Here is a 14922-nt window from a genome sequence, read left to right as displayed (position 1 = left end):
CAATCGCTAAATATTCGTTGTGATTTCAGACTTATCCATCCTTTTTGGATTCAGTTACATCAGATCCAATAGAGCGGAAAGCCGTTGAGACCATGATAAAAACATATGGACAAATGCCCAGACAGCTTTTCAAAAATGTTCATCCACAAACGAAAACATTAAACTATTGTCTCGGTGCCAAAGATGTGCTATCAACAGTACGTGGTTTACGTTGGGGTGTTTATTTAGGTTCACCGCAACTTCCAACACCAACTCTTGGTAATATTTATAAAATAGCTGGTGCTGAATATTTGGTTTCATTCAATAACACAAACGTGGTTTATGGACTACCTGCGAAATCTTGCATTATGCAAGGTGCCGAAGTGGATACATTCAATGTGATCTCATGGGACTATGATGATCATATTGTACGCATTCAACCGTTAAATAAATTATATACAAAACCGAAAAATATACTACGTAGCAACGTTATTGATGATATTACGGCATGCGGTTCCGATCCAAATTCAAATCAATTATGGTTTGGCCACAAATCTGGTCGTATAAGTATATATAAATGTGCAAGCGCAGATATAAATAGTCGTCCTGTGAAAAGCCGTCAAAATTATATCCGTGGTTTGCGAAGGTCTTATAATTCAGCATTTCGTAAATTGACTACGAAAAGTTTTGTGGATGAAAGCGATACTAGCAATGTAGCTCCATTATTGAGTTCTGCGATTGGTGCAGCGTCTTCAGACGCTCCGCATCGGGATAGTGCTGACCTCATATGGAGCGGACCAAACATTTTGCTGCGACATACCGATGAAATCACCAGCATACGATTATCTGTGGAATTCAAAATTGCTGTATCAGCAGGACGTGATGGGATTGCAGTTATTTGGGATCTAAATAAGTAAGTTGCTTACATTACCAATCCGTTGTTGTTGTTTTTGTGTTTGTTGTAGCGATAAGGTTTCACCCCGAAGGCTTTGGGGAGTGTTATCGATGTGATGGTCCTTTGCCGGATACAGATCCGGTACGCTCCGGTAACACTGCACCATTAAGGTGATAGCCCGACCATCTCGGGAACGATTTATATGACCAAATTAAAGCTTCAGGCCATCCCTCCCCATCTCCAAGTTCCATGAGGAGCTGGTGTCGCCAGAGCCTCGTCTGTTAGTGAAACAGGATTCGCCGCGGATAGGTGGGGTTGAAAGGGTTGCGCTACACAGCCCATTGAATCTGATATCTTAGTCGCCTCTTACGACAGGCATACTTACCGCGGGTGTATTCTGACCCCCTAACCCGCTGGGGTTCCAAGTGAAAACTTTACCAATCCATAATACTCCATTATCAAAGCGAATGCTTCAGCAGTCATACCATTTTAATTTTATAACCAAAACATATAGTTTATTTATTCACATCACACCATCTCCTCATAACCCTGTATGGAGAATGTTAGCAGGATTTTCTAAAATGGACCTCCTGTAAGAGAAAATTTGTACAATATCTTTTACGCGCTTACATGCGGAACCACTTAATCTATGTCAGCTAAAATCTTCAGTAAATAAAGAGTTCCACCATGGCACAGAGGACTCATTAAATTACATAAAAACACACAAAAGCTTTTCTTAAAAAAAATTTCGATCTGTTTCAATCTCATAATAATTTGGGAAATAGCTTATTTTCAAATAGCTATTGATAACGTTCTCAAACTACAAGTCATATCCCTAACATGGGAAATGCTCTACTGCACAAATCGAGCGATTTTGTATTGTAACAAATTTTGGGTAATTCCCGACTATTTTGCAGCTTCTGTTAACGTTCGAATCTCGTAAACTGTCGAATAAATAACTCAAACATTCAGTATAGTAAAATGTTCTTTATTTACACTACTTTGAGAGTAGTACTTTACAATTACAATACTCGCGTACTTCAATTATTATTATTATTATTATTTATTTATTATTACGGCGTTTTAAGCCTAAAACTTAGATTATTACAAATTTTTAAATACATTTTAATAATAATAGGATTTCTAGCGTTTGGGGTGTCGGAATGCATGAGATTCCGATCAGCGCGGGAACTGGTGGTCCCAACGGGCGAGTCTTGGAGTCATATCATTGGGAGGTTGGAAGGACGTGTTCGCAATCCTGCCCTACTCCAAGACGTATGTTACCCAGTTTTATTATTTATGCTGTCGGAATGCATTTGATTCCGGTTAACCCAAAAGCCAGTAGCTCAGCAGAATAAACCACTCTTATCGGACGGTTGGAAAGGACGTGTTTCCAAACCTCCCTGTACCAGCCCCTATGTAAACACAATTAATTACAATACATAATTGTTGCGGGAATATACGTGATTCACATGAACACTCCAACTGTTTGTCTGGGACGATATTTTCAGGAATTCTTTCCTAATTTGATTGCGAGCAATATATGTATTTGACCTGATGCATAAGGTTCCTCTGTGTCTATTTGGATTGCCGTGTACGCTCAAGGATCAGTAACATGAAATACTAATAATTTTTAACATGATTAGGTAGTTCATTAAAACATTTCAGGCCTTTGTAAAATATATTTTGCTTGTCCATTTCTGTTTTGAGAAGAGGTAATCTAAAATTATTATTTTCCCTGATTATGTAAGAATGGGTTTCATTCACATAAACAAGTTTTTCACTTAGGTAGGCTGGTAATTTACCATGCTTGATATAAAATACAAATTTCATACTATGGTAAAATATCAACTGTTTCACGCTCAGCCAGTTTAGTGCATCAAGCATACTCTTTATGGAAGTGTCGTACCTCACTTTCAATATAAATCTCATAGCTTTGTTTTGCATAGTTGGTAACCTGTCTACTTGTGTTTCATTGGCAATAAAGAATATTGTAGGGCAATATAAGAAGTTCGGTTCTATGATGGATCTATAAACTTTCAACTTACTAATAAGTTTACACGATCTCTTCCAAAATCCAATTTTTTTGCCCATTTTGACAACAATATAATCAATATGATCTGTAAACCTCAGTTTATTGTCAATCAGGATCCCTAAGTACTTAAATATTTTGACATCCTCAATGCTCGTATTCATTATTTTTAGATCAAAATTAAGTGATTCTCTATTGGTCGTCCTAGATAAAACCATGAACTTAGTTTTGTTAACGTTAAGCTTGAGTTTATTAGTGCAAAGCCATCTATAAAATGAGTCCAAATCTTCTTGCATTTTGCTCCTTGCTATTGAAATGTCCGTTTCATTTACTTCAAGTAGCGCATCATCTTCAAACAACCCGACTTTACTATATTTCAGTGCTGATGATATGTCGTTTATGTAAATGTTGAACAGGATTGGTGCTAATACCGACCCTTGTGGTAAACCTATGTCCACTTGTGCCTCGGATGAGACTACTGAATCGATGGTTGTTCTTTGTTTCCGGTCTGATAAGAAGCTTCTAAACCACTGCAATTCATTTTCCCTAATACCAATTTTTTGTAGTTTATCGAGCATTATATTCCTATCAATTGTTTCGAACGCTCTTTTCAGGTCAATGAAAACTGCTACTATATGTTTTTTTAGGCTCAGCTCTTCCTTCCAGCTAGATATGACGTAATTTAACGCCGTCTCGCAAGAGTGCCTTTCTCGGAAACCGGATTGTTCCTTTATAAGGATTTTATTATTTTCTAAGTAATTAAGCAGTTGATTTTTTATTACAATTTCCAGAAATTTTTCTATGTTCGGCAATGTATTTATCGGCCTTAGTTCTTCTGCTATTATTGAATCTTTTACTTTCCTAATTGGTACTATTGTCGAAATTTTCCACATGTCTGGCACTATTCCAGTAGTCATGGATTTGTTTATAGCGGCTGCATAGAAGAAACCCATGTACGATACCGAATCTTTAATTACGCCTTCTGAAAGTAAATTTTTCCCCCCAGTTTTATTTTTGAACCTTTTTGCTATACGTATAACATCCTCAACCGTAATTTCTTCGAATTTTAAACATGACCTAGTTGTAAATTGGAAGTCGTTCTGACTCTGAACAACTTCAATTTCCCTGTTTATATCAACAATGCTATCTATAGAGAAAGAGTTCAATGCTTCAGCAATATCGCGGGGTGTATCATATGTCACACCTTTTACGATCACCGTCAAGATCTTTTCTTTTGGCCCCGTTAAGTTTAAAGCATGCTTAAGATACTTCCACATTAGCCTGCTATCTGAACAATTGATATCAATATTATTCTCCATGTATTTAATCTTTTTAAATTTGATTAGTTTTTTGTAGTACTTCGCGACCATGTTATATTCGGTATAGTCACCCGTTGCTCTAGCTTGTGAGTGCAACCGGTATTTTAGTTTATTCAATTCTGTCAATTCTTGGTCATACCATTTATTTCTTAACTTTACCGTACTGTTTTTTTCAAACGGTAGTACTCCCATACAATCTAGTAAACAAGTATTTATATAGTTGACCATGTCGTTGACATTCATGCTTCTTATTAAACTGAGATCGCAATTCCTCAGTAGAGTCGTCAAGTTATCGGCCGAATAATTCTCCCAGGATGTTGATGAAATGACTCTTCGTAACGGGTTTGAATTACTTACTTTTATAGCAAATGAAATAGTTTCGTGATCGGATATTCTGTGGTCTTCAAGATTTACACAAGACAGTATATCAGCGTTTGCATATAATAAATCTATTTTTGTTTGAGAAGTTTCCGCGACTCTTGTATTGAAATTTATTTTTTGTTTCATTGCGCTACGTGCACAAATTTCATTCAGTTTGTAGCTACTCGAAGAGTTAATATTTAAGTTTATATTGAAATCTCCAACTAGAAGGGAATTCGTACCTGATTCTAATACTTCTGATAAAATACTCTCTACGTGATTTAAAAATTCACTGTCACTAGAACTTGGGGAATGGTGCAACACACCTATTTGCCACTTAATGTCCACTTGCTTTAATTTTACAATAGCATACCATACATTTCTATCAATTGATCGATTAAACTTGACTTTGTACTTGATTTCCTTTTTCAGTAATAAGACGACCCCTCCCGTATGTTTACTATGAGAGTCGCAGCGAATTAATGCATACGGTGCAATATTAATTTCAGAATCAAGAATATCTGAAGTTATACGTGTTTCTGAGCATAAAACAATGTCCGGATCCACTTCTTCTATCATTTTTTCGAGCTCTGCTTTATTTGCTAACAAACTACAAATATTCAAGTAGGCACATTTCAAATCAAAAACATTTATTGCTGGGCCTGTACGTCTTGGTTGCTAAAAACCAACTCGTTGTTTTTCCAGTTTAAGCTTCCTTTGATAAACTGGGCAGTCATGGCTCATTATGTTATGGTCTATATTGAGCTTAAACCCTAACTGATTATTGGCATCTACGCAATTACCACATTTATTAATGGGCATGCTCTCCTTGCAGTTTTCTGCCCCATGTTCTCCCAGACAGTTACTACATCTCTGTTTCAGAGTGTAATTGGCAGCTATGTGGTTAAACCCTAAACATTTGTAGCACCTTTTTACAGTTTGACCGTCATAAACTGGGCAGCGATCCCATCCAACATTAATTTTCTTATGTCTCAGGATGGCCTCATAATATTTATGCTCTATTTCTATAACTGCATTAATATGTTGTCCTCTATTTTCTTTTTTAGCGCGTTTAATTGTAATACATTTCATTTTAGCTTCCCTCAGTGTATCATTCTGCGCAAGGATTCGGCTAACTATTTCGCTCTCGGTATGCTCTGCACTAATATTAGCTACCACAACTCTAGGAAAATAAACTTTTGGCTCAGCTATATTATACACATTTTTATCCAACTTTTCTGTTAGCGTATCTCTAATTTTATCCTTGTCGCCTGCTGTATTAGCGCTTATAATTATCGTGCCATTATTTTTGTTTTGTACCCTTCCTATATTTAAATGGGATGGATCTATTTTGTTTAAATCCGTTTTTGTTTTCTCAATGGCTTGTTTCACTTTGGGCTTAATAACAATTGGTGGGATGCCTTTTGTAACAGTGGCATATGTAGAAACATTTCCACCGTCAAAACCTTTATTCTGATTTGCAGCCTTCTTAACTTCTTTTATAATTTCCTCTTTCTGTTTATTAAATGCCTCATTAGGGATATTAGCAACCTTTAACTTCATTAATAATTTCATCCTTTTGCTTAGTGAACGCCTTGTTCGGTATACTAACTTTACTTAGTTTATCCTTATTTTCTAAGCACAAGCATTCTATTTTTTTCATTAACTCTAGTTTTTCTGAGTTCGCCTTATAGATTTTTTCTACTATTATTTTCATCTCTCTTTCGTTGTGAGTTATGGAAGCGCTTACTTCCCTTTTATGCTCACTCAACATTTTTTGAATTTCGCTTTTTTGCTCTTTCAAATTTACTTTGTTTACCTCTGAAATAGCCAAGATTTCCCTTAAAGCCTCATCAACATTGGAAACATAAATCATGCAATCATCACAAATAAATCTTAAAAGTTTACAACCTTGCAAACAATTAAGGCCATAATCATCGATAGATGCACACGCAATGTTTTTATGGTAAACCTTACCACACACACCCTCACATCTTACACCTGTTTCCCCTCTTATTTTTTTGCGACATTTCCCGCACTCTTCCATTTTCTGCTTAACAGTTACACAAAACTGCACAAGCAAAATATATTTTCACCTTTTTAATTAAATTAAATATAATTGAATCTCACAGGCACTTTATTAATGCTGGTACATCACCTGTCACTAAGTACTTTGCTAGTTTCACCAATTTTTAGTGCTTATCAAAGCACACAGACTTAATAATGTTATTCTATTTACGAGCTCCAAATACACGTCCGTTCGCACACAATTCACAATCATTTTTCTTATAGCGTCTTAAAATCAAACCGATTCATTATTCCTCTGCTTGCGCTGCTTTTGTATTCTCTGTTGACTCATTCGCATATTTCTCCAAGGATCTGAACCTTCTCGAATAGTGGCTGATTTATTCGAAAATCGACACTGATAATGGCACAACGAAACAGGGGGCCTACTCTGTATTGCGATGCGAAAGGCAGTGCGATGCGAAAATAAATTGCGATGCGAAAGATAATTGGAACTCTGTAGCGGTATCGCATCGCTAACAATGTCGCTTTTTTATTTTTCGCTAATTTTTTGCTTGAGTATGCATCACTGACCAAACTCAAAGAAAGAGAACAAAAGAAACAAGGCGATTACAATTTCGGCAAACGATTAATTTTTGTTGAACAAATTAAAAAAGGATTCTGTAGCATTATGGAACGATTTAAATGAAGAAAGGATTGATTTAAATGAAGAAATTCTCCCAGTTCAGAAATTGAACTGGAAGAAGTGAACGTGATAAATACAGAAAACGTGGAAAATCATAGAATGGGAAATATTGCTAGTTGTATCAGAGAACAAATAAAAAATGACATGATTTCAAATAGAAATGCTTTATAGAAAAGTGGTTTCGATTTAATTGTTATTTATTTATGTATTTTAAGTCCACTAGGATTACAAATTGTTGCTTTTGTGTTTGTTTTGTTTTTTGAGTTGTCCTATATATTTTTAAATGAATATAAAGATATCAATTTATAAAATCATCAATTAATACTTACATATTTGAACAATGCGAATGCCTATTACTTGTAGCAAGAAAAATGCGAAAATGAATGCTGTTTGACATTCGCTTTCGCTTTACAGAGTGCCGGCAATGCGAAAAGGGAGAAAAATTGCGAATGGGCAAAATGTGAATGCGAAAGTCAAAATATACATGCGAATGTCAAGATACAGAGTACCGATTTTGCGATTTCGCGTATTTTTTCTTTCGCATCGCAATACAGAGTAGGCCCCCAGGTTTGTTTCGAAACCAATTTGACAAGGGATGACGAAAAATCGTTCCAATATACACATCATTTATCCACCCTGTCGGCAAATCAACAAAACAAAATAAGTTATTTATTTCTCATTTATGTAATCTAATTCACGTTTTCCTTCTTGTTGTATGCGTGTATATGTGTGAGCGATAACTTCTGCTCCTACCTGCTGACTACATGTATGTGTGTGAAATATTCTCTGCGCAGTTACATCTATGTGTGGCTGCTTGCTTTACTGTTGTTGTGATATTCATGTATCAACATGCTAATATTCGCAACACTGCCCTTAACCTAAGTCTGGTCGTCCCGATCAGACAAATCTTTCGATCCAACCGCTGCTAGCCTCTCCAAGTAAACCACCCTTCTATTTCGTGGTTTCCCAATTTGTATGCGGTAGACGACATCGCTGATCCGCTTTGATAAAACATCTTGAGAGTTGTATAACATTACCAAATCTTCCTCCAGGAAACCTACTCAATTGTTCTTGTCATACCTGTCTTTCATCTTACTACTCATGATCCTGGTTTGTTGCCTAACACTCCGTTGTTTGGCCAATAGACTACATCGATGAGCTTGTGCTTCACGGATTGGCTTTGCATAATCAGAACCGAGTTTTACAACAGTATTGCGTTCTGGCTTGAAACCACCCTTGCACTCTCTCTGGGAAATTCTTTCCTTCGTTTTAGTGCGTCCATTTGGATTTGTCAACGCCAGTATTTTTCCCGCAAGTACATTCGGTTTTGATTTGTGTGTTCCATTCGTTCCACAAATATTTGCGCAGTCTACTGTATTCGACTTTTATGGTCTCTGTTGAATCTCCTCCACCAGCACTCGCTTACCGCTGAACCCTTTCTCCAAACTTAAGTTAAGTGGTATATCCTTGTTCTTATAGCGCATAATCCCACTTTGCATGTCGATCCTGATGCCACGGTCAACTAAGAAGTCCACTCCTAATATGACTTCATCAACAATCTTTGCCACAACGAATTTGTGTAGAACCGTGCCCTTCCCAATTAAGACTTCACATATTACTTCGCCCTGAACTTGGTTATACTCGCCAGTGACCGTACGCAAACTTGCTCCATGTACTAGTTTTACTGTCTTATTGGACAAATCAGATTCGGATGGAATGAGATGCGCTCGTATCAACAGTCAATAAACGCTCCTTGCCATCCACAAAACCCTCGACAATAAGTCTGCTCGATTTTCTTCCAATTTGTGAAACAGATATAACGGGTCATTCAACAGCTGGATCTAGTTCTTGCTGCCTACATCTGGCTCGCTCTATCTCATCTCCTTCCACTTTGTGCTTAAGACCACCCATGCTGTTGGAACCACTTGGGTCAAGACCGCAATGGCGTGCAATGTGACCTGGCTTCCCGCACTTGAAGCATTTGATTACTCTGTCACTCCGCTGTTGCAATCCTTTTAGTGCTTCTAATATTGTGTCCACGGCCTTTTTAGTTCCACAGCGCTCTTTGAATGCTGGCTTACACAAAAACGAGGCTGTTTCCCGAGTCAGTGCGTGGGATACCGTTTCAGCAAATGTTGGCTTTGAGTTTGCGTATGTAGCTCGCTTCATTTCGACGTCTCGCATTGTAAATCTCTAAAACGTCCGCATTTGCCAGACAGGCCAGCCTTATCACATTCGGCGCAAACTCCTGCAAAGTCTCATTCGCTTTTTGGTAGCCGTTTTGCAGCTCAATTTCGTATATCTGTTTTCTATGCTCGCTTCCATAACGTCTCTCGACAGCGGTCATCAATGCCATAACTATCCCGTTCGCCCTCTGGAGTAGTTTTTAAGATTTCAGCCACAGATCCTTTCAATGCGACGAGCAGTGTAGCAGCCTTATCTTCAGTATGCCAGTTGTTAACTGCTGACGTCTTCTCGAATGGAAATACCTGGAAAGGAACATATCCATCAAAAGACGGAGTTTTTGGCTTCGGATTGCTCGCTGGAACAGTTAGGGGATTTAGTTTTAACTGCTCCATACGACCTTTTAAATCATCGACCTCTGCCTGAAGTTGAGCGATTCTTGCATCCTGCGCTTCCAGTTTTGATGATACTCTCGCTTCCTGTGCTTCTAAATGCGAAGACATTTGGGCCACCGGCAATGATAAGCGCTGCTCTTGTTCTTCCATCTTGGAGGTTATGCGTGTATCTTGGGATTCCAGTTGTCCTGTTATACGTGCTTCTTGTGCTTCAATCTTCGATATTATACGTGTCTCCAGCTGTGATGACATATTTGTGGATTGTGCAGATATCATGCTCAAGTCCGTGTTTGCACTTGTTTGAGGCGTTTCGTTTTTCTCTTTTTGTTGTGGCATCTTCACCATAACCTCTCATAGCCATGCTTGAAGTTCAGACTTATTGCCCGTTGTATTCAGTCCACGGTTCTCCAACTCCTTTTTCAGTTGCTGGATGTTCAATTCGCTTAACTTCGCCATGTCCTTGCTGCCCTTTACACTTTCGTTCGAATCTCTGAACTGTCAAATAAATAACTCAAATGCTCAGTATATCAAAATGTTCTAAATTTACACAACTTTTGCAGCAGTGCTTCACAACTAGATTACTCGCGTACTTCACTAATGGCGTGTTCAAAATCAAACTGATTCATTATTCCTCAGCATGCGCTGCTTTTATACTCTCTGTTGCCTCGTTCGCCTATTTTTCCTAAGGTCTAGACTTTTCACGAACAGCCTACTCGAACATCTGCTTTTTTATTTTTCGTTTGTATATCTGATATTCAAGTTTGTCTACTACACCTTTTACAGTTTAATTTCAGAAATTTGCAACTCAATTTCAGAAAATTCCAATTCAAGTTCAGAAAATTACAATTCAAGTTCAGAATTTCCAATTTAAATTCAGAAATTTACAATTCAAGTTCAGAAAATTACAATTCAAGTTCATAAATTCCAATTTAAATTCAGAAAATTACAATTCAAGTTCAGAAAATTACAATTCAAGTTCAGAAAATTGCATTTCAAGTTTAGAAAATTACAATTCAAATTCAAAAAATGATAAGTAGGGTCTTATTTTTCAAAAGTTATTCCAATTCATACTACGTAATGTAATACTTATATGTTATTTGCGGAAGTGTTGATCCTTTGTTGACAATGGTGGCTTGGATATACTGTACCCCAAGTTTTCTCCAAGGCGGGTACATCCTGAGCTAAGAAATCAAACGGAGGATAACTCTTTGCAACAAGTGCATGAGAACGCTCCGGCCATGAAAGTACTTCAGTCGACACCGCACTTTGGAAGCAATGGAAGGGGGAGACCTCCACAGAGCTGCCAGAGGCAGGTGGAGGAAGACTTGATCTGTGCACACAGTGCTTATACGTTTCTTGCGGGATTATGGACGCTCCGATGATTTCGTCATCACTGTTGTCATACTCAATGCATATAAATGCTTGTGGCCTTTTGAATATAGCTGGATGTCCTTGTAACTGACCTCTTATGACAGAAGGAGAGAGAAGAGAGGAAACGTTTTTTTTCGCTATCTCCTTCATGTGAGCAAAATGTATTTAAGTGTGTTAAGAAGTCCAATGCTTCCTTAACAGATAGTATGTCTTCATATCCTTGTATCAAATTATTAGCGCTAACATTTGCCATCTTGCATACTTTTATTTCCATTGCATGAACGAAAAAATTCTTAACAAACTTTCTGAACTTGTATTGTAATTTTCTGAACTTGAAATGCAATTTTCTGAACTTGAAATGAAATTTCTGAACTTGAATTGTAATTTTCTCAACTTAAACTGGAAAAAGTGTAGTTATATGCGCTTTAGCTGCTGACTACATGTTTGTATGTAAAATACTCTCTTTGCTCTGTATTTGTGGCTGCTTGCTTTACTGTTGTGCATTTATTTACTAGCAACATAGTGATGTACCGAAATGCTAATATTCGCCACAGTATAATAAAAAATAGAGAAGCAAATATGACGATTTAAGAAGGAAATGATGTGAAAGGATATGGAGAGATACATTGGGAGCGGCAGCTGGAACAAAGGCGAGAAGAGAAAAGGTAGAGGTAATAGAGCGGAAGGGAGGGAGATATAGATGCAGAATCAAGGATGATGGGAGATCGAAAGGGAGGGGGAGAGAGCGATAGTAAGAAAGGAAGAGATGATGAGAAGGAAGATGGTGGGATGGCAGAGGGAGAAAGATACAATTTTCTTAACATTTTTTTAGAACTGTAGAGGTAAATCAAAGTTCCACCAGGACAACAGTAGCAATGCTGGCTACCAATCTATAAATTTTTATATCATAATTTATGTTTTTGTTTATTTTCTAGTTGGAATTATATACGCACAATTGAAAGACCTGCGGAAATTCACCACTCTCCAATTACGGTAATCGCCATAAGTCCCACATTGGGTGACATTGTTACGGTACATAGCATACCACAGCCATTGGTACAAAAATCAGCAACAGAACTACAACAAAATGAAAATGATAACAAATATTTTGCCAATGGTGAACAACAACAACAACATGTAAACGATGCTCTCGCAACATCACCAACAGCGCCAGATGAATGTTTTGAAGTGACAGAAGAGAGCTTGGATGATTTTGTGAATGTCTCTATAAATCCGAATGGAAAATCAATATTAAGATTACACACAGCAAATGCACGTTATGTACAACATATTGTAAATGAAGATCGTATTTTGGCGGCAACGTATTCGTATATTAAAGAAGGTGTTGGAGTTAATGTCATAGCAACGGCGATTGAAGGTGGAACGATACGTTTGTGGTCTAGCTGGAATTTGAGTTTTGTTAGTGAAATCATTACAGGCATATCAAATATAAAAAGGTATTTAATTGATTGCTATTCAATTGATATTTTGAATTACAAAAGTAATATTGTTTCCCGTTTCAGCATTTCATACTCAACGCATCAACATTTAGTGGCGCTTACAAAAGATTCACACATTCAAGTTTGGGAATCTGAGGGACTTTATGGGAATTCTCCAAAATTTCCACAAATAGCATATAAGTAACGAAGTGATGAATTATTCAGGATAAGCTTAATAGTTTTTCTTCAAAGGTATAATGTTTAAATTTATTTGAAAGCAATATCTTTTTATAAAGAAAACAAGTGGTTTATAAAAAAATATACATTTTTATTGACATTAAAGCATGTCTCAGAACTTTAAACCACGCTGGTTGGGATTACGTGCAAAACCATATTTAACTGAAGAAACAAGTTTAGAAAAACTCAACAGGTACTCTTTAGAAATGGAATTGTGTTACCGTTCAAGTTGTCAAAAATTTAACCCTGCTATTTTTGATGCGAAGCGTCGGTTTTTAGTGCGCCTCTAAGCTGCAGTTTAGAGTTGTGCTTTTTCGTTCATTTCAGATATTCGGTCCTTTCGTTCTTTTTCTGATGAACGAAAAAGTTGTTCTTTTTGTTTTTTTTTCGCCTATCGGCAATTTCGGGCGAACAAAAGTTCACTTCGAAACAGCTGATGCTCTATTGTGAACTAGCAGTGAACAAATAATTTACTTCCAATTGTGTAAATTTTGTAAACAAGCATATATTTCGTTAAAATACAACAAAAATAGAAATAAAATAATGTTTAGTATTGCACTTAGGTTGGTATTGATTGAACGCGAGGAGAATATAAATGTGAAAGCGATGCGGAGGCAATTAAGGAGCAGTTCTAACCCTTTGAAGCTAAATGATTCACTGTAAGCTAAAAATTACTATTTTCAGCAGTTTTGAATAGCAAGTTATATTTTTTTCAATTAGCTTACGCCAATATTACAGGGTAAACAAGCCGGCATTGTAATATTTGCTAGATATCTTACCAACTCCATGCTCCCATTGAAGCACAAATATGGAGTTCCACCAATTGTAAAGTTGAGTACATGTCTTCGGTTTTTTGCATAGGGAAAGGCGTTGGAAAGGACCAAGGAGTGGGTCTTAGCCAATCTTGTTTCAGCGAGGTGTTCAACATTTTGGAACCGTTGCTTTGTCCACAATGGATAACTTGGCCGACTAATACGTTGTCATTAAAAATAGAATTTACCTACTTAGCAATACAGGAATTTCACTTTTTTCCCCTCAGCTTCCGATTGTGCATTATTTATTGATTTATTTCTAATAATAAGAGTACCTAATTTCAAAACAAAAAATTACTTACATTTTTCTTCGTTCGCCTGTAAAATGTAAGTGAACAAATTTGGGTTTCCGCGCTGTTCATTTCGCCCGAACAAAGAGTTGCCGATAAGGTGAAATCTTTTTCGAACACGAAAAATTTTTTCCCCACCCTCTGCGATAGGGTGAACAAAAACTGTGAATATTTTCGGGTGAAAATAAAACTCGCGATAAGGGTGAATGTATATATGTATAATTAACTTCAAAAAAAGTAACAAATTTCGGAAGATCCAGGAAGTTGATAGAGTACAGACACAAATTGTAAATATGAAATTTTCAAGTTTAATAAATGTAATAATTAGTTTCTTACAAAAGATGTTTTTCACAAATAGTCCACACATATCTTTTTGTACCAGTGCCACACATATCTTTAGTCTTTAGTGTAATTGGCATCATCGACATCATAGATGAAGGGATTTGCAACTCTTTAGCCATCATCCGGTGGCAAAGATCCTCAGCCAGATAAATAATGTTACATGTAAATGAAACAACAACGATTTGAGCCAGATAAATCCAGATAGAAGTCTGCTTCAATTTGTGAGCCAGATAATTTGTTAATTACTTCTTTTTAGTTTGGCAACGCTGCCTTTAATAAACCTACTTTTTCAAAAATAGATGTCGCTGCTTAGCCGTTCGCCGTATGAGTTAAATGAAAAGCAGCGGCGACATCTGCCTATCACATTTCACGTGTGCGAAAATTTTACGACATCTGCTTCTCAAGTCTCTCAATGATCCAGAGAATTCCCGTGAGAATTGAGCGTGAGCCGGAGCTGTAAAACTCACTGGATGACGGCTTTTGTTTCGAGAGAGCGCTGTCAAAATTAACTTTTTTTGTCAATGATGCCACTCCAAACAAAAATGAATAGATCTGAA

At 37.0% G+C, this 14922-nt stretch overlaps 1 protein-coding gene across 2 annotated transcripts in view; it reads left to right on the top strand.

Annotated features, from left to right (window-relative positions):
* mv (lysosomal-trafficking regulator mauve) overlaps positions 1–13026 on the top strand; it is an 88075-nt gene extending 75049 nt beyond the window's left edge. For both annotated transcript variants that reach the window (XM_067788831.1, XM_067788832.1), the window contains exons 21-23: positions 30–892; positions 12181–12702; positions 12769–13026. In XM_067788831.1, coding sequence (XP_067644932.1) covers positions 30–892; positions 12181–12702; positions 12769–12889 — 1506 coding nt within the window. In that variant the 3' untranslated portion in view covers positions 12890–13026. The remainder of the gene's footprint in view (positions 1–29; positions 893–12180; positions 12703–12768) is intronic.
* Positions 13027–14922: the final 1896 nt, after the last annotated feature.

The sequence above is a fragment of the Eurosta solidaginis genome, chromosome 5, assembly GCF_040869045.1.
Source record: "Eurosta solidaginis isolate ZX-2024a chromosome 5, ASM4086904v1, whole genome shotgun sequence".
NCBI lineage: Eukaryota > Metazoa > Arthropoda > Insecta > Diptera > Tephritidae > Eurosta > Eurosta solidaginis.
This window is presented reverse-complemented; position numbering and strand designations above follow the sequence as displayed.